At 41.6% G+C, this 19,539-nt stretch overlaps 1 protein-coding gene across 1 annotated transcript in view; it reads left to right on the top strand.

The window, feature by feature from the left end:
* The window catches only part of kcnk13a (potassium channel, subfamily K, member 13a), a 60,543-nt gene extending 41,563 nt beyond the window's left edge, over positions 1-18,980 (top strand). Inside the window, exon 2 of the mRNA XM_039742028.1 lies at positions 17,636-18,980. Within this exon, the coding sequence (XP_039597962.1) occupies positions 17,636-18,528 (893 nt within the window). The 3' untranslated portion in view covers positions 18,529-18,980. The remainder of the gene's footprint in view (positions 1-17,635) is intronic.
* Positions 18,981-19,539: the final 559 nt, after the last annotated feature.

Below are 19,539 nucleotides of genomic sequence, written 5' to 3'. Positions count from 1 at the left end.
TCTTCCACAAGTGGCAACAACTGTGTGCTTCGAGATTTTTGAGGCACCCGTGTTTGGCACTGTTCAGTAAGGTGAGGAGGAAGACAACGTACACCATAAATTTGTTTTTAGTGCTAATGTTGTCATCATCTAAAACTTTGTTCTACAGGGGGACCCAGAGCTACAATTGCAGGCTACAGGTGATGGTCCATTGACTGGTCCATTGATTGGTCTCAAACTCCGGTCCTGGAGGGCCACAGTGGCTGCGGGTTTTCATTCTCAGCCATTTCTTAATTGGTGACCATTTTTTTCTGCTAATTAACTCCTTTCCCTTTCATTTTAATTGACTTGTTTTTTAAGATTTCTTCCCCTGAATTTCTTCATCGTTCCTCTGAATTGGTTAATTTCTTTCCTTAAGTGGCACCCAAACAGAAATGAAATGTGAAGTAAGTGAGCCAACTGTACACCAACTAAGTCAGGGCCTCAAACTCCAACCAATATCACTGGATGACCTGACGGCAGCCATTCTTGCACCAGTACACTCACCACACCTTAGCTTGTGAAGGGGTGAGAGAAATAGCCAATAAGTGACATGGGATGATTAGGGGGCAGGAATGGCCAAAGCTGTGGTAGGCAATGTACCCAGGACATTGGGAAACAACATACACTTTTAGAAAGATGCTCTGGGATCTTTTATGAACGTAGAAAGTCAGGATTTATTTAGTCTATTTTTCATTTCATCCATAGTTACAGAACTGGGGTCACTGGGATCCACACAGAGATCACAGAGTAAGAGCCCCCCAATAGCCTCACCTGACACTTTATTGAGATCTTCCTGCAAATCTGCCTTATTTATGTGCCAAAATGTTCAGTAGCATACAGCACTTGTGACGTCTTCATTGGAAAGAGAGAAATGGACTTAACTTAGTGGAATAACTATGTCAGGAGATGAAATACGTTAAGGAGCTAAGAATGGCACTGACTGAGTAAAGGGTTAAGGTCAAAGTACCGGGGAATCGATGTGTTGACACACTGAACATGCCCAAGAACTGTTGTGAGAAAATAAGGAAACCAGGAGAAGGTTCATGAGAACAGAGACATAATCAGACAAAGCACCGGTCAAACGCTGTGGAAACAAACAAACCAGGGATGGCAACCCAAAATCAGAAAAGAGCAAAAGTGTCGAACGTCTAAGTTATGTTGAATTAAGAGTTGGCACAGGAGAAAGGTAAAATGGAATAGAGGGAGACATGTAGTTATTAACCAAAGCAAAGACCATAGATAGATAGATAGATAGTAAGTGCCCAGGAGGATGGACGGGGATGGAGAAGGATTTCTTGTCCGCCCAAACAGCCATAATGGTAGGATTGCCAGACTGCAGACACTACCTGGCTGGGACATCTTATAATTTTTGTCATTTTTGTCATGGATAGAAGAATGAACAAATGAGAGCTGGAATAGGTGGCAGTGTTCCTCTCAAGTTGTCCCAGTTTGGATACCCACAGGGCTGTGTGAGAATTGGAGTCCAGAAATGTAGCCCTGTAGGGGCCCTTGGGTGACAGTAGAGGGTGCTACTGGGGGAGGACCTCCCTGGTTTCTGTTTGACTCAGAAGTGCTTTCAACAAGAGACAAAGTGCCACCAGAAGAACTCCTGGGTGCAACTTAAAAGGAGCCCTCTGCCATACCTGATGGAGTCAAAGTCGGGAGGCAGCAAGCAAAACTCACTGGTGGAGAGTATGAGCGAGTGTTCAGATCTGTATATTGGCTGTAATAATTGTCATATTTGAACTTTGTGGATTAACAATCTGTTTATTGTTATCACTACCAAATAAGATCGACAAACTGGCTGTGCTGGTGAAAAATGTCAGAATTTTATTTTGTGAATTTCCCCTTGGGATTAATAAAGTATCTATCTATCTATCTATCTATCTTTTATATAGTACCTTTCATATCTATCTATCTATCTATCTATCTATCTATCTATCTATCTATCTATCTATCTATCTATCTATCTATCTATCTATCTATCTATCTATCTATCTATCTATCTATCTATCTATCACATAGTGCCTTTCATATCTATCTATCATATAGTGCCTTTCATATCTATCTATCTATCTATCTAGATAGATAGATAGATGAGACTGGTGACACACTACATAACATAGATAGATAGATAGATAGATAGATAGATAGATAGATAGATAGATAGATAGATAGATAGATAGATCCCATTGGTGGGCGTCCAGGTCAGAATATTCCCTCCACAGTTCTACTGAGGACATTACTTGAGAATTACATTAAATAAGCTCCATGAAATCAAACAAGTTCAATGGGCTTATTTATACAGTTTTTATGACTGTTTTTCATCAGTTTCTAACACACGGTGAATCAACTTGCTTATTTACTTCCCAAACAGTCTGATAAAATGCAAGGTTTGCCAAGCAAGGTATTTCAGGTAATTCTAATTATTTATAACCAGAGGCCAATTAGATGATAATGAGAATGTACTCTTATAAAAACACAAGGAAGTAAAAAAAGAAAAAAAGTAATGCCAATTTCCTCCATCAAAGCTCATTTATTAAAGCCTAATTAGTCTTTTTCTGTTTCCCTGCAGCAGAGTATTGTGAGGACTGCTTTGAAGGCACTTTGAAGGCACCCTGGTGCTTCTCAAGCTTCAGGCTCTGCTGACTGACAGACAGAGATAGATAGACAGACATATTCAGACGTATTCAGTCTAGCTTTCGGTTTCAACACTTGCCCACTGATCAGATGCATTTCCAGATAACTTCATCTTCCAAATGAGCATTTTAGAGCAGAAGTCCCATTTTAGCTCTCTATGCAAAATTTTATTCTTCACAAAAATGCTTTTTCACACAGTTAAGCTCCATAAAACACAATGGCCAAATGGAGATGCCTAAAAACACGAGGCAATCCATGGCAAACCCAATCCCAGGGCAGAAATCCCACGGCGAAGTAAGAAAAACAGCACAAATGTCAAAAATGCAGAGCCATCATTAAGCACACGCACAGAAAAAGCACAAGGATTCAATCAAACTTTCTAGCACATTCAAACTGGACCAGCAGGAACTATGGGAGACTCCAATATCCAGGATCGGAGGGTAGTGATTGGCAGGTGGTACCCGCTCCCTGGGAGACCACCCACAAACCTCATGGAACATAGCCGAGGCATTATAACTTAAACACAAGCAATGGTAAATAAACAACAAGTAAACTGAATACATAGAAAAGAACCAAACATGAACAAAGACAACATAAAACAGGAATCTGAACCCTGGCTGAGCAATGACATAAACTTCATCCTCCTGAGCACTAAAGAAAAAGAATAGTTAAGAAAGCTCAAAGTACATTATAATAGAAGCAGCAATGTGCAAAACCTGCAATTAAGGGACATTACCTGCAGTAAGATACAAAAAGAAACGTCAAACGGATGAACTGGCTCTCCAGTTCAGTCAAATAAGTTGATCTTCTGAACCTGCTTCAAGTCCTCTCCCGTCACAATGGCTACTGTGATGGCACACACCTCTGTTAGCTGTCACAATGAAATCTCAGAAAACAGCAGCTTTCCAATTACAACATCTACAGTGGAGTGTAAGAAATAATCGCAGAAATAACCATTTAAAACAATGTGACAAAAGCTCTTGATCTTGAACCTTCTCATGTGTCTTCATTTTTACTTCTCTTCGGCAGAGCTCATTCATTCTGGGAGCTCAACTGGGAATGATTTTCGTAACGTTCAACTGGGCAGCTACCTCACAACTCACTGAATAACTTATCAAAGACATCGGGTCTAAAAATCACAATACTAGTGATTAATGAATAGTTCATCATATCGATTGCTGGGAATACACTTGAGTGGCCTGACCAGGTACTCCATTATAGACAGGACTTCACCGTATTCTGTACATGCGACACTACGACTGCACTCACTTTCTGATATTTTTTACTGACACCCTTATTTCTGTATTTTGCTGTTTAGTTGGAGGAAAGAAATCCTTTTTATTAGCATTGTCAATCCCTTTATAAATTCTGAACCTGTTGATTAGACGTTCTAAGGAAATGGAATTTCATTAAGCTTGCAAGTCATACTCTTTGAGTTTGGGATTGCATCTGCTTAGTAGAGTCCTGGGGCCTCATGTATAAACGGTGCGTACGCACAGAAACGTTGAGTAAGAACTTTTCCATGTTCAAATCGCGATGTATAAAACCTACACTTGGCGTAAAGCCACGCACTTTTCCACGGTACCTCATACCTTGTCGTACGCAAGTTCTCCGCTCGGTTTTGCAGACTGGCGGCACCCAGCGTCAAAGCAGTGCTACTGTTCCTGTGTGGTTACACCTTATTTTCCTGACGCGGCTTTATAAATACACCGAAACTAACCGCATATTGTTTAATAGTGTAATGCATCTGATTGTAATTAACTTGTAACAATATAATGGTAGAGGGAACAGACATAGTATTCCAAATACCATAACTGCTTTACTGTTGTTACTCTCACTTCTACTTCTTCTTCTTTCAGCTCCTCTTGTTAGGAGTTGCCACAGCGGATCATCTTTTTCAATATTTCTCTCACTGCACCACTCAGAGTATTTATATCACTGTATCTGAGTGTGAATCACAGCAGCAGCTGATAGGAAAGAGAATTATCGGTATACAGCTTCAAGGACACGCTGTCTCAGCCACTGCAAAATGTTTTAAAGCCTTTCCTGTACGGACCTCGCGGTTCAGAAACAGAAACGATATCATTTATAAGGTGAAATTCAGCAAAATATGTTTATTAAATTATACAGATAAAACTTTAACTTCATTTAAATAATCTATATTCTTCACTGGGAGTGTCGTTAAGGATAGAATAATTAAACATGTACTACGAAGATATTTCAATGTTCTTTAAACGTTTTGAAGAATCGGCGCTAAGCTTACAGATGGCTTAACTTCTATTACAGAGCTGATTGTATGGCGATCGGTTACTTGGGGAAAGAAAAGCACTGACTGCAGTGGCGGCTACGCCAATATATATTGAATATAAAACAGAAAGAAAATAACAACACAGCTAAAAACACAGCGACAAATTTCGCAAAAGTTAAATGCTTGTGTCATGAGCACGAGGCGGCTATGCAGCCATCCACTGTGCATAAGCTACCTTACTGACGGGCGGGGCAAGGAGCCACCGATTCTTCCTCTGCCCAGTGCCACCACAAGCCTAGAGCCGCCCCTGAGTACTGCTGCAATAAATTATTTCATCGAAGTGAAAAACATGTTTAATAACGTGCTTTAACTCCTATCATCATGAAAATGACATCACGTATACATCTCAGTATTTTAGTTATTCAGAGAGCTGTAATATCACAATGTAATGGACTCTGTGTCCAGTTGGAGGAAGAGAGCCAGTTTAAAAGCAAGTAGTGATTCACACACATAGAGCACATAGAAGATCAAATACAAAACAAAGCATTTAACGTGCTACTTTAATTACGATGTGATTTGAGAAACTGGTTAATTAAATGATTTTAAGATGAAGTTTATGATGTTCTACTTTAATGACAAAATAAACTACGTGATTAAAGTGGAAATGTCGAGATTGAAGTTGACATTTCGTGCTTTTTCCCCACTGTGTGCCTTTTTTTCTCTGTACCCTAATAAGCTTTCATATGACACTCAGACAGTGGGCTTACAACTCGGCTTTTCACGGCGACTTTGATATGTGACTTCTTTTTATTTCCGGCACTGTGCGATTTGTGAATGTGAGCTTTCAAGTTTCTCCAACACGCTATGTCACTCGATCAACTTCATTTTGTTGATTATACCACGGTTTATTTGAACAAATAGTATGTTTTTCCTTTGCCTCCACTTGGTATTCGCTGAAATTCTTATATTTTCCCCGTGCTTTTCCCATTGTCTTTTCACAGAAGGCTGCGCTTAAGGGCGATTTATATTGATTTGCATATTCAAATAGGCGTAATTCTGGGAGGATTTGGGGCGTTACATAATGCGCGTGCACGAGCGTTAGTTTTCACGCTGATCGGGATTTATGTAGCGGAAGAACGTGGAAGTTGGAGTACGCACAGATTCCTGCATCTGGATTTTTCTGTGCGTAAACACATTTCGGCTTTTGTGCTTACGCCATGTTATAGTGCGAGTTCTACGCACGGCGTTATACATGAGGCCCCAGAGCCTTCCTGGAACTGGTTCTCATCATTTAAAACGAGGGTGTACTCTGCACATCCAGGCTGCAAATTGTCTTTTTGTCACCTGCCCAAGTAAGTTAGCAGATAAATGATATAAAATGCAGTATACGGGATATGAAAAAAAAAAAATCACACATTCTAGGTGTGGCACGCGGCTGGGGATGGTACCCAGCTGGGACGCCCAAGAGGACTGGAGGGGGGCTCACGCCTCCTCCAGTCCACGAGGGGGCGACCACCCCGGTTCCTGTGGGGACCACGGGTACAGAGCTTTGAAGCACAACCCTTCAAGGGGGCCCGTTTGGGCGCCCAAATGCCTGGAGAGCCCTGGACCTCAGCACTTCCGCCACACCAGGAAGTGCTAGGGGGAAAGAGGAGCAGGGACACCCGGAGTGCTTCCAGGGATGCAGCTGGCACTTCCACCACACTGGGGCGTGTCGGTGGAAGATTGCCGGAGCACACCTGGAGCACATCCGGGGGAAAATAAAAGGGGCCGCCTCCCTTCATTCAGGGCTGGAGTCGGGTGGAAGAGGATGAGGTCTGGGAGAGGAAAGGCATTGTGGAAAGAGGCCTGGACTTTGTGGTGATTGGTGCTGCGGCACTGGGTTGTGCACTTTAATATTTGTAAATAGTGTAAAATAAACGTGTGTTGGGTGACATACCGATGTCCGTCTGTCTGTGTCCGGGCTGGTTCCCACAAGGTCAATGGACTCCTTGTAGCCCTGCACTGACACATACAGGTTAAGAAAATGAGCTAATCGTATGCAGTTGGTTCATTGGCACTTTGTGCACAGTCCTGCTTAGTCCAGTTCGGAGTTTTGGGGGGAGCTGGATCATACTATTACAATTAGGAAATCACAAACATCACAAAACACTCTAGAAAAGGCAAGCAAGGACCATCACCATCCTGCCCCGAAGAAGCCCACCCCAATCTAGCTTACTCCAACTTCTGACTGGTTGTCCCATCATAGCTGGCTTAAATTACTTGAAGCGTCCCAAAATATATCAAAAGCCCCACAAGAGGAGGGATGACTGCAACCCTTCGGCTTGTGTACTAAAAGGCAAATAACAAATCTTTACAAGTTAAAAGATTTAATGTAAACCGTAGTAAAATACAAGCAAAACGCTCAAACGGGCGAAAATAGGCAAAAAGGACTGCCTAAAGGGCACTCTGATGGCAAACAAGTCCAAATCCACAATTCATAAGATGCAATCCTTAAACAGCTTCCTGAGATCAAAAACCGGGATATGTGCATAAAGACAGCAAAAAGGATCAAAGCTGGAAAACAAAAATAGCAACCAAAGCCAAAGTGTGAAACAAAATTTATGGTTAAAAGGTACAAGCAAAGAGGTCAAAACCAAACGAAACTCGCTAGGAGAATATTAGCAAAGGTCTTTGAAGTTTTTTTGGTATCTGCAGATCCGATAAGAAAGAGAACCCCCAACTGACCTATTATCATCTCATCACACTGATTACAAACAGGTCATGACCTCTGAGGCCACGCCCCTAGAAACTCAGGATGAGGACCTAATGACGGGTACAGTAATCCCTCCTCGATCGAGGGGGTGAAAATCCACGAAGTAGAGACCATATGTCTGTATGGTTATTTTTATATATTTTCAGCTCTTAGAAACTCTCCCACACTGTTTATAAATATTCTCCGCACAGTTATACAGTAAACCCTCATTTATCGCGGTTGATCCGCTCCAGACAGATAAATGGATTTCCAAGAAGTAGGATTCTTTATTTATAAATCTAATATTTTCGCAGTTTGAGCATTGAAAACCTGTTTACGACCTTCTAAATACGTTTTTTTAACATTATTAGAGCCCTCTAGACATGAAGTAACACGCTTTAGTCAAAAGTTTAAACTGTGCTCCATGACAAGACAGAGATGACAGTTCTTTCTCACAATTAAAATAATGCAAACAGATCTTCCTCTTCAAGGTGCGCCATCAGGAGCAGAGAATGTCAGATAGTGAGAGTAAAGTAAACAATCAAAAATCAATAGGGCTGTTGCGCTTTTAAGTATGCAAGCAATGAAAGGATCAATGTGAAGGTAGCCTTTCAGCATTTTTTTACAGGCGGGTCCGTATCTTCTAAGTAAACGGCCCCTCTGCTCGCACCCCCTCCGTCAGGAGCAGATAATGGGGCCAATCATACGTCTCCCTGATGGTATTGCATGATAGATAAGTATCTGCCTGTATTTCTCAGAGAGAGTGAGACACAGAGAAAAGCAAACAATGAAAAATCAATACGGGCTGTTAGAGCTTTTAAGTGTGCGAAGCAGCACGCGGGAAGCATATCGTATATCATTGACGAGTTTTATTTAATATGTAATACGTGCTCTGATTGGGTAGCTTCTCAGCTATCCGCCAATAGCGTCCCTTGTATGAAATCAACTGGGCAAACAAACTGAGGAAACATGTACCATAAATTAAAAGACCCATTGTCCACAGAAATCCGCGAACCAGCGAAAAATATATATTTAGATATGCTTACATTTAAAATCCGCAATGGAGTGAAGCTGCGAAAGTCAAAGCGTGGTATAGCAAGGGATTACTGTATTCAAAATGTTATCAATCAAGGGAAATATAATAATATCCAAGACATTACAGAAAAAAAAATACAACAGTAAAACCATTAGGAAAATTTAGCAAACAACAAATATCAAAGACGCAAGACAAAAAAACAGAGAAGTGGATTAGTATAGCAAAGATGATTACACATTTTTAAGATAGACAGATCAAAAAAGAAGGTGGTGGTTGCTTTTTATGTCAAATAGAATTTAAATGCAAGTCCTCTTCAGTCCATCTTAGTGAGGACGTCTGGATTTGTCTGGAAAGCATTTGGGAAAGAGGCCTCCTTTTAGGATTGTGTTATGCACCACTCAATGCAGACAGTAATTTTAGCACACATCTTTTTAGTAATATTAAAAAGACAATTTAACAGGGGGATATTATAGTCATGGGGGACTTTACTTATCTGAATATTAACTGGATTAACCTGGCGAATAGCGGAGCACAAGAGTTTTTAGAAGTAATTAGTGACTGTTTTTAATAGAGTATATTACAGCACCAACACGGGGTGAAGCCTGTCTGGATTTAGTACTTTGTAATAATTAGTAAAGAGCTGAGGGGTAGAGGTGATTGAACCACTAGGGCTAAGTGACCATAATGTAATACAATTCTCAGTGTTTTGTAAGAACATGGATACAAAGGTTAAAATTGATAAGTTGAACTCTGGTAGGGTGGATTTTGAGCAGATGCACCAAAGTCTAAGGAGGGTAGGCTGGGATAAGCTTTTAAATGTGGAGACAGTCGAGGAGCAGTGGAACAGGTTTAAAAATGTTTTACATGTAAACACCTACATTTGGAATTAATAGGAAATTAAAAAAAAACTATTTAATAAAGAGTAAATCAAGAAGCTGCATTGGAAAAAGCAACTGTATAAGGTGTACAAGACTAATAACTCCAAGGTGAATCTAGGGTATATGAGAACATGAGGGCAACCATTATGTAGGCTAAAAGACAGATGGAGAGGAATAAAGCAGATCAGGGTAAAGGTGACCCAAAGAGATTCTTTCAGTATTTTAGCAGTAAAAGAACAGTTAAGGAGGAGGTGAAGTGCATCAGGAATAGTAAAGGGGAATTAAAAGATATAGACAGTGAAATAGCAGATGCTCTAAACTTATATTTTTCTGAGGTCTTCACAAGTGAGAAAGTGGATAACCTCCCAGCAGTAAATGGGACTACTAAGGAGGTTCAGAGTGATTTGGAAATTGTAGAGGGAGAAGTGCTGTTCAGATTAAATAGGTTGATATCAAGCAAACCACCAGGACCAGATAATATTTATCCTTGAGTTCTCAAGGAGGTTAGTGAGTATGTATAGAAACCCTTGACACATATTTTTAAGAAGTTATTTTTAGAAACCCATCACCATGCCATGCACTACTGGGTCACAAGGCAGCCTTGTTGGATCATGCTATAGGGATTTTTGACATGCTTCTCTTTCATCAAACAAGCCGAGAGATTCCTATGATCACTTGAGTTTCTTTGAGCTTAAATACACATCTGAACTGCACATAGTCAAAAACATGAACAGAGCTTCAGGTGTCTTGTCTGCACACTCATCTCATCGCCGCACCAAGATAGCTTCCAGACATTGACACACATACCCAGCTATCTGCCTTTGGTGCCTCGCTGCTGGAGTTTTAATTCTTGTGCGGGGTTGTTAAAGTGATGTACTGTGATGACCTCCACAGCCAGGCTTAAGGATACAAGGAGAAACTGATGTGATTTTGCTTTCATTTCATTTTAAAATAAACCAATTACTCATCCGGCATGCTTTGATCCTAGAGTAAATGTCAGCAAACTATTTTTAACATGCTGTGCTTTGTGCATTATGTGAAGCAAGGCAATGCAGCACTTCCACAAGTAACAATCTGTGACAGAAGTGTTCCGCTTGGGCCATTGTTACTTGATTTGGACAAAACCTTTCACAGTTTGATCTGCTTGCTTATCCATGTGGACAAATAAGAAAGTCTGGACTGGGCTTCCAAATAAAAAGCGCAGAATCCCACCCTGAAGAAGGACCAAGCTGCAGACCAAGGCAGAACAGTGACATCCAGCTTGGTCCCTGATTGTAATTGTTTTTTTACCTTCACTGGTTAAGATGATCAGCTCATCTCAACATAAAATAAACAGTCATCTTCTTTCTAATACAGTTTCACAAAGGTGTGCTAACCTAGTAGTCATGGGGTGTATTGGTCTCCCTTTGGTTTCAAGTGGGGAGCCCTCTACCTAAATACCATTTAAATTCATTCTAAATTCAAAGCTGAGTGACTGTAGGCGTGGGACTGAAGTGGTCATTCACTGGACTGGGGTGAAGTTCAGGCTGAACTGTTTCCACTGTTTTTGGGGTCTAAAGTAGTAGCGGAGATAAACAAGAAGGTCTTAAGATGCTTAACATAGATAAACAAATAAAAGAGACGAAAACTCTCATTAAGGCCTGGTATTTTACTATGCATATGTTAATATACAATAATCACAAGTCTTTTTTCCTTAACATAAATACAGTGGTACCTCGGTATACGTCCTTAATCCATTCCAGATCCTTTAACTTATACCAAACAGGACATATACCAAACAAATTTTTCCCATAAGAAATAAAGGGAAAATGATTCATCCGTTCCCATGAAAACAAATCCTATTGTTATTGGCATATTATACACTGATGGGGTTGTATAAAATAATTTAAACACTGCTTAATACTAAAATACATAAATACAAAAGCAATTAGATTTAACCTCACTTTACTTTTTAATAACGTCTTTGTTTTTCACAATCGTAGATACCGTCGTTCTCGGCATACGTTATGCAGCAGCCAAGCCCCGGATACGCATGCCACCTTCATACTTTTCAACAATCAATTCAAATTTACGCGAAAAAACACAAAATCACGTGAAAATTCACATAGAGTTATAGCACGAGTTGTTCACTGAATGCTAGCAACTGGCGTACTGACAGTCGTGGGCAGTCGTGGCTTTGTAGAGTAGCGCAAGGTGTTCTGGCATGCAAGTCGTATTCCAAACAAAGGTCGTATACAGTACCTAGCAAAATTTTTCACGTCCAAACAGGACGAATACCAAGTTGGACTTATTCCAAAGCGGACGTATACCGAGGTACTTGTGTTCTACGTAGTACTGAGTAGAAGGCACACAACTCTCCATCTAACAGCAGCAGGACATTATAAATATATATATATATATATATATATATATATATATATATATATATATATATATATATATATATATATATATATATATATATATATATATATATATATATATTATGGGGTGCCAAACAGGCAAATACATTGATTTTCTGAATATATAAAGTAATTTCCGAATATATAAAGTCAAAACTTGATTATACTGTATAAAGTCACTGTCGGAATATATAAAGTCAAAACTTGAATATATAAAGTCAGCGTCGGTATATATAAAGTCAAAACTTGAATACTGTATATAAAGTCAGCATCGGAATATATAAAGTCATTCCCGAATATATAAAGTTAAACCTTGAATATATAAAGTCAAAACCTGAATATATAAAGTCAGTGCTGGAATATCCATCCATTTCCATCCATCCATCTATTTTCTAACCCGCTGAATCCGAATACAGGGTCACGGGGGTCTGCTGGAGCCAATCCCAGCCAACACTGGGCACAAGGTAGGAACCAATCCTGGGCAGGGCACATGCATCATTTTCAAAACATTAACCGAACAGTGTTTTTTTAATTTATTTTTGTGAATATGTTTTTGTTAACTTAGTTCAGTTTTTTTAGTTTACTAAGTTGTTTCAATCAATAGATTTTGACTTTCACTTTATATATTCAGGAGTGAGTTTATATACTCCGATGTTGACTTTATATAATCAGGAATGATTTTATAAATTCCGACGCTGACTTTATATATTCAGGTTTCGACTTTATGTATTCCGACGCTGACTTTATATACTCAGGTTTTGACTTTATATATTCAGAAAATCAATGTATTTGCCTGTTTGGCACCCCATAATATATATATATATATATATATATATATATATATATATATATATATATATATATATATAGTGGAAACCATAACCCCAACACAGACAGACCGACACCAGGATGTATAAAACACGTTCCTTTATTTATTTTTGTATACTGCACCACAATGCCTTCTCTCACCAACTCTTTCCTTTCTTCTTCATTTCCTTTTTCTTTCTCTCTCTTTCTCTTTCTCTTTGACCTCCTCTTCCTCCTCCTCACAAGCTTCGTCTCCTTCCTCCCAACTCTGGCTCTCTGTCTGGAAGGAGGCAGCCCCTTTTATCAGGACCCGGATGAGCCCGGGGTGCTCCCCTTGACGTCACTTCCTGGTATGGCGGAAGTGTCTGGAAAGCCCCTGGAAGCACTCCGGGTCTTCTTGAAACTGTTTCCGGGAGCACTTCCTGGTGTGGCGGTAATGCTGCCATCCAGGACTCCCCAACTGACCAGGCGCCCCCTGGCGGTGGCCACGTCCTCTCACGGGCATCCCAGCTCCGTCTCTGTGGCCCCCAAATAGACCCGGCGGCTGCCCTCTCGTGGCCGAGAGAAGTATTGTCCCGTTGGGGACTGTCCAGGCGTCCCGGCCGGGCAGTGTCCCCGTACATCTGTGACAATATATATATATATATATATATATATACGTCAGAAACAATTTCAGTGGGGGCTCCCACCTGATTGCAGAGCCCCAAATGCTGCAAACCACAGAAAAGAAAATGAAGACCAGTGCTTCACCCAGAGCACAATAGGCCACACCACCTCAGTGAGCCTGGTCCCAAACTCAAAAGGCAGGCTCACGGCCTACACAGGGAAGCAAAGGCTTTTAAAGTTAAACGAGAGAAGGAAAGACCTTAAAGTGTAAGCTTGGAATTTTTTAAGCCAACATTATTTCTTCACAATCTTGGTATATTTTATTTTGTCACAGGAAATTGTGTTTGAAAGTAAATCCTATTTTATACATTTGTAAAAATAACTAGCCTTCTCTTGCACTCTGTAACACAGCTGAAGTATCCCAGAGCCTTTATAAAGAAAAGCCTTCAAGCTTACCGAATACATCCATTTTTCAAGCCAAAAATGTCACTGAGTATTGATTTTCTGTCTTGAGATTATACACATATTGCAAAAATGTTTAATTTGACAAACAAATATATACCATGAAGAAGAAATAACTTCGACTTGGAAAAAAAATGAACTTACCCTTTAAAAAAATCTTTCTCTTAAAAACTCAGCAAAGTTCCTTCATATTTGAATTATCATTTTTTAATGTAATGAATTATATCAAAAATGGCAGGAGAAAACTATTTTTTTCCTTAAAGGCTAACAGACAGATCCAAAACACACAAAACAGAAACGGAACCTTCAAACAAGAGCATTAGGAATTAAGGACAAACAAGGGGCATGCAGGCCTCAAAATGACACAGAAACTCTGATCAGGGCTTCACTGGTCTGCCCAGAAGTAGGCCTCACCCCAGGTAGTCTGGCCCCAAACTCAAAGGGGAGGGTTTGAAGGTTTCTTCGTTTCATTGTCCTTTTTTGCAACATTGTGACTTTTTGAGCTAGTTATTTTCAGGCAGGCACTTAGCTTTCACAATGTAAAAACTGTCTCCTTTGCAGCTCATCCAAGTGCAGTTCTTTTAACGCATGGGTAGTACCACAGGTTTCCCAGAAAACAGGAGGCTTATTATTAACTGGCAAACACGGTATATAGTCTGCTCCTTATTGTTCTACAGACAGGCACTGCTCATCATCTATCTAATACAATCCCTATAATGAAGCACAGTGAGGGCAACGCCATGCTATGGGAGGTCCTTCTCAGTGGTAGGGACAGGGAAACTGGTCAGAATTAAGAGAACCATGGCAGCCAAATACAGAGAGGTCCTTGAAGAAAACCTGCTCCAGGGTGCAGGCAACCTCAGACAGGGGTGACAGATCAGCTTTCAGCATGACAATGACACAAAGCATACAGCCAAGGCAACACTTCAGTGGCTTTGAGACAAGTCTCTGACTGTCCTTGAGTGGACCAGCTAAACCCCATAGAACATGACAGTTCACAGTCGCTTCCTTTCCAATCTAATGGAGGAAAAATGGGATAAACTGTGCAAATTCAGGTGTGGAAAGCTTGTAGAGACTTACCAAAGAAGATTTGAAGCTGAAATTGTTGCCAAAGGGGCTTCCACAAAGTACCGCATTAAGAGTCTGAATACTTCCATGAATGAGGGAGTTCAGGTTTCGAGTTTTAATAAATTTGCAAACCTTTTTGAAAACATATTTTTTATTGAGTGTAGATTTATGGACAAAAATGGCAAACTGATCCATTTAAAATGGAGCCTACAACACAATAAAGTGTGCAGACAGCGAATCCACTGTATTAACAGATACTTGCAATTAGGTTTAGGGTCGATTGAACTGTATGTGCCAGCTGCGCACAGACTCAATGAAGAGTTTCAAAATTGAGAACAACAGTGGGATTTGAACCAGTTACCCGGCGCTCAGGTCAGGCCTTTTGTCGAGTGTATATGGCACTGCCTATCTAACACTATGTGCAGAATACACAAGCAAACAAAAAAAAAAAGAAACAAACAGGCTTTTCTGTCCATGGTGCTGAAGACGTAAACTTACAATAACACCCATGGGCCCTGCAGCTTCTATTGTAAAAAGTAAATTAAGCTCTTAAATAAACTGTGCACAGAGCTGCTGTACATTTAGAAGAAATAGCAACGCTTTCTGCTAGATTCATCGTCCGAGCACTAAACCAAAGAAATAAATAATGTGCTTCACGGGAGGTTGAAACAGCTTACTTACTCCATTCTTGATGATGCTCATCTCTGGGTAGAATAAAGCGCTGTTGTTGTGACTCATGGTGACATCTAAATTCATTTACGGTGCTTCAGACGCATGGCTGGCCCATCACGTTGTTATAAATAATGATTTTTCTGCACTTTTGATATGATCTCGCCTGCTCGCCCCATTCTTTCTTTGAGCCACTGTCTGGGCTTCATTTTCTGCCAGATGACCCAGAATGCCCCGTGATGAGGAAAAGAAAATGGTGTGCTGTGCGAGGCAGCCCTGCCCTACTCCAGCTGGGACACTTTTGCTTTCGTCTGGTTTGCAGTTGCTCAGATGTCTGTAGTGAAGTCTTGAATGAGCTCCTTTGCATCCTTAAATGATCTCTTAGGGAAAAAAGAGCAAAACTGCACCGTGAGGTGCAACCATACAAGAAAACAGCATGATCAGAGCAGGACTGAGCAGAGCAGGAACACGGCACATGATTTTAAAACTTGCGTGAGAGGCCTGTTCAGTGGCGTAACGTAGTGGGAGCGGCAGGGGCGGCACTTGTAGGGGCGGCAAAGAATTACTGTATATTTTAGTCTTTTGAATTGAAATACCTAAATAAGGGGGCGGCGAAATTTTCCTCCGCCCCGGGCGGCTGACACCCACGCTACGCCACTGGGCCTGTTTAATCTGCTGCATATGGCTGCAAATAGGCGCAATTAGACCGCCGGTAAGCAAAATGGGTTACACTTTTGTAACAGCGGATGAGCGATTCTGTGGGAATGGAATCCATGGATAGGGAGGATTTTCTGTACTTATATTGGCTGCGGTTGGTAGAGATGTCATTTGCACTGGTAAAATAAAAATCTGTGCTGTTTTTTTTAAGTGGAAAATAACCATTTTAATTGAAACCACATTTAAATTGTTTGTTTGTTTATAGAAAAATTGACTCTCCATCCCGACAACTCCAGTATCACCGTTTACTGACAGATTCAAATAACTAACAAACTGTACTTAGCTAGGATGAGGGTTTCCTTCTCCAACTTGACTAAATCGTTGCCACTGTAGAATATTATCGATTTAGGATGTTCATAATTAAACCAAACATCGAGTTCCAGCTGTTACTACAATGCTCAGATGTTGTAGTCCATCTACAAGGTAAGCTGATGGACCAGAGTGACATGGTAGCTAGAACCTCATGGGGTGGCACAGTGGCATGCAGGCAAAGGTACACCTAAAATCGAGAGAAGATACTTGTGCCAACATGGTGTGGCAGGAGGCTGGGGGTCAAACCCAGCCAGGACACCTGGAAGGATCGGGAGGTGATCTATACGTCCCCCGGGTCACGAAGGGGTAACCGCCCTGAATAGCAAGGGGACCACGGGGAAGTAGCAGGGAGGCTCAAACCCGTGTGGGGGCCCGTGGCCACCGCCAGGGTGGGCCCCAAGCCTCATAAAGTCCAGGAGATCTGCACTTCTACCACACCTGGGAAGGTGGAGGAAGGACCTTCCAGCGACGCTCGGAGTGCTTCCGGGTGCTCATGCAGCACTTCCGTCACACCAGGAAGTGCCGCCAGAAGAACGTCAGCGAGCACCTGGAGCACGTCCGGGTGACTATAAAGGGGGCCGCCTTCCTACAGTCGGGGAGTGAGAGTCGGGTGCTGGACGAGGGTGAAGTTCCAGTGACGGAGGGAAGAAAGGCGGCCCACGGACATTGAAAGGCCCGAGTAAGGGTGATTGGTGTGGAGCACTGTGTGTGCAAAACTGTAAATAAACGTGGGTTTTATAGAAATATTGGTGTTAGTCTGATGGTGTTTGGGCTAGCTCTCACAATGGCTTCGCCTACCCCTTCAGACTGTGCCATATTCACGGTGTTGTTCAGCCAGCAGCATGTGTTCATAGTGCAGGTTGGTTCCTTCCAGTGATCCCTCACACTCTCCATTTTCCTACCCAGTGAACAAAGATGCTATAGAAGGTAGCGAGGATTATTTAGCCAGCAATACAGTATCAGCCTTTCAAGTTTCAAAGTGCTCGTCCTTCCCATAGCCCCTACTTTAACCTCTCGCTCTTGTTTCTTTGGCAGGCTTTGGAATGACCACCCCTGCCACCATTGGAGGGAAGACCTTCTTGATATTTTATGGTCTCATCGGATGCGCTGCCACCATTTTGTTCTTCAACTTGTTTCTGGAGAGACTGATTACGGTCTTGGCTTACATTCTCAAGTCCTGCTACGAGAGACAGAGGAGGAGAAAAGGCGTTCTGCCCTATGACAACCGGAGGAACTCCAGCAACTCAGAAGTGGACAGTCTTTCTGGCTGGAAGCCCTCAGTCTACTATGTCATGTTCATCTTGTGCATGGCAGCCATTCTCATTTCCTGCTGCGCCTCGGCCATGTACATGACCATAGAAGGATGGAGCTATTTTGACTCTCTTTACTTCTGCTTTGTGGCCTTCAGCACCATTGGATTCGGGGATCTGGTGAGCAGTCAAAATATGAACTACAAGAATCAAAGCCTCTATAGATTTGGGAACTTCATGTTCATCCTTATGGGGGTCTGTTGCATTTATTCCTTGTTTAATGTCATATCTATTGTTATCAAGCAACTTCTGAACTGGATTTTAAAGAAGCTAGAATTTTGTTGTTGCCATCGCTGTCAGCAAAAGGTTTTCCGCTCGCGGAGGAATGTGGTGATGCCCGGACACATCCGAAGCAGACGGAATATCTCCATCGAGACTGATATGATCAATGACAGTGAGACCGATGGTCGCCGGATGTCTGGCGAGATGATCTCGATGAAAGACTTTCTGGCTGCTAATAAAGTATCATTGGCCATCATGCAGAAGCAGCTATCTGAGGCGGCCAATGGCTACCCGCGGCAGTCTGGCTCCAGCGCTCGGCACAACGGCTTTTCAGGAGGAGTGGGAGCCTTAGCAATTATGAACAATAGACTTGCCGAGACGAGTGTCGACAGATGACTCTGAAGGTCTTCTTGGATTTTTAATTGCCAAACACCAAGGACTTCGAGTCCGTTGCCACATTATAGATATTTAGAAGCTTCCAATGGCGACGCACTGTTTGATATTTGATTAAATAAATGAGCTTCTCGTGATTAATGACTCTCCATGTTACCCACCAGCAGCACACGTTTTAGCTGGCAAAGGTCGAAAGAATACAACCATCTTCTAACCTGCGTATCCAGTTCATGGCTGTGGGAGAGTCAGTGAGAGGCAGAATCCCACCGTGGACGGAGCGCCAATTCAAATGACTTCATTTGGCTTCTAAACACCCAAAAACACGCTAAGAGCTGCTGGGTGGTGGACACTCAGAGTGTTACTGCTGTCAAATTGACAAGCCATACTGTATGTTTCATTTCTAAGGATCACATAGTCACGGAGAAAATGACCAGAAAAGCATAATGATATTTAGGGAGCCCTTAAGACTCATTATATGTTTATTTTTTATTCAGAGGTTTACATTTTCAAATAATGATCTAAGGGAAATAAAGACCATTAAATGAACATGTAAGACATGCTGGCATTGCTGCCTCATAGCTCCAGGGGTCTTCTATCTGTCTTCTGAACCTGATCACAAGGACCTGAAATGTGTCGTCCGAGGCCAGGCAGTAGCAGGTGGTCTGATATTCTTGGGTTTCCGGTCTGTTCATTCACTCTCATCCAGTCAGTTCAAAACTTAGCCTCTGACATCATGAACTAAGAAGTGCGCAGAAAAGCCCACCAAATCCTGTGTTTGATTAAAAAAAGACCCTTCCGTTCTCATTCACAAAAGATGCTTAAAATCAGTCATTGTTGAAATTTCTAAGGTTGAGTGAACCCTGACTTTTGAGGGGTGACAAACTCGCAAACAGATGCTGCTGATACACTTTAAAAATGAGAGACAGATGAAATGGATCCATCATGTGAGATCTCCTCTATTGTTCCAGCCCTCCACTGGATTATCAATACAATGACACTAGGAAAATGTCAAAA

Source organism: Polypterus senegalus, chromosome 18, assembly GCF_016835505.1.
Source record: "Polypterus senegalus isolate Bchr_013 chromosome 18, ASM1683550v1, whole genome shotgun sequence".
Lineage (NCBI taxonomy): Eukaryota > Metazoa > Chordata > Cladistia > Polypteriformes > Polypteridae > Polypterus > Polypterus senegalus.
This window is presented reverse-complemented; position numbering and strand designations above follow the sequence as displayed.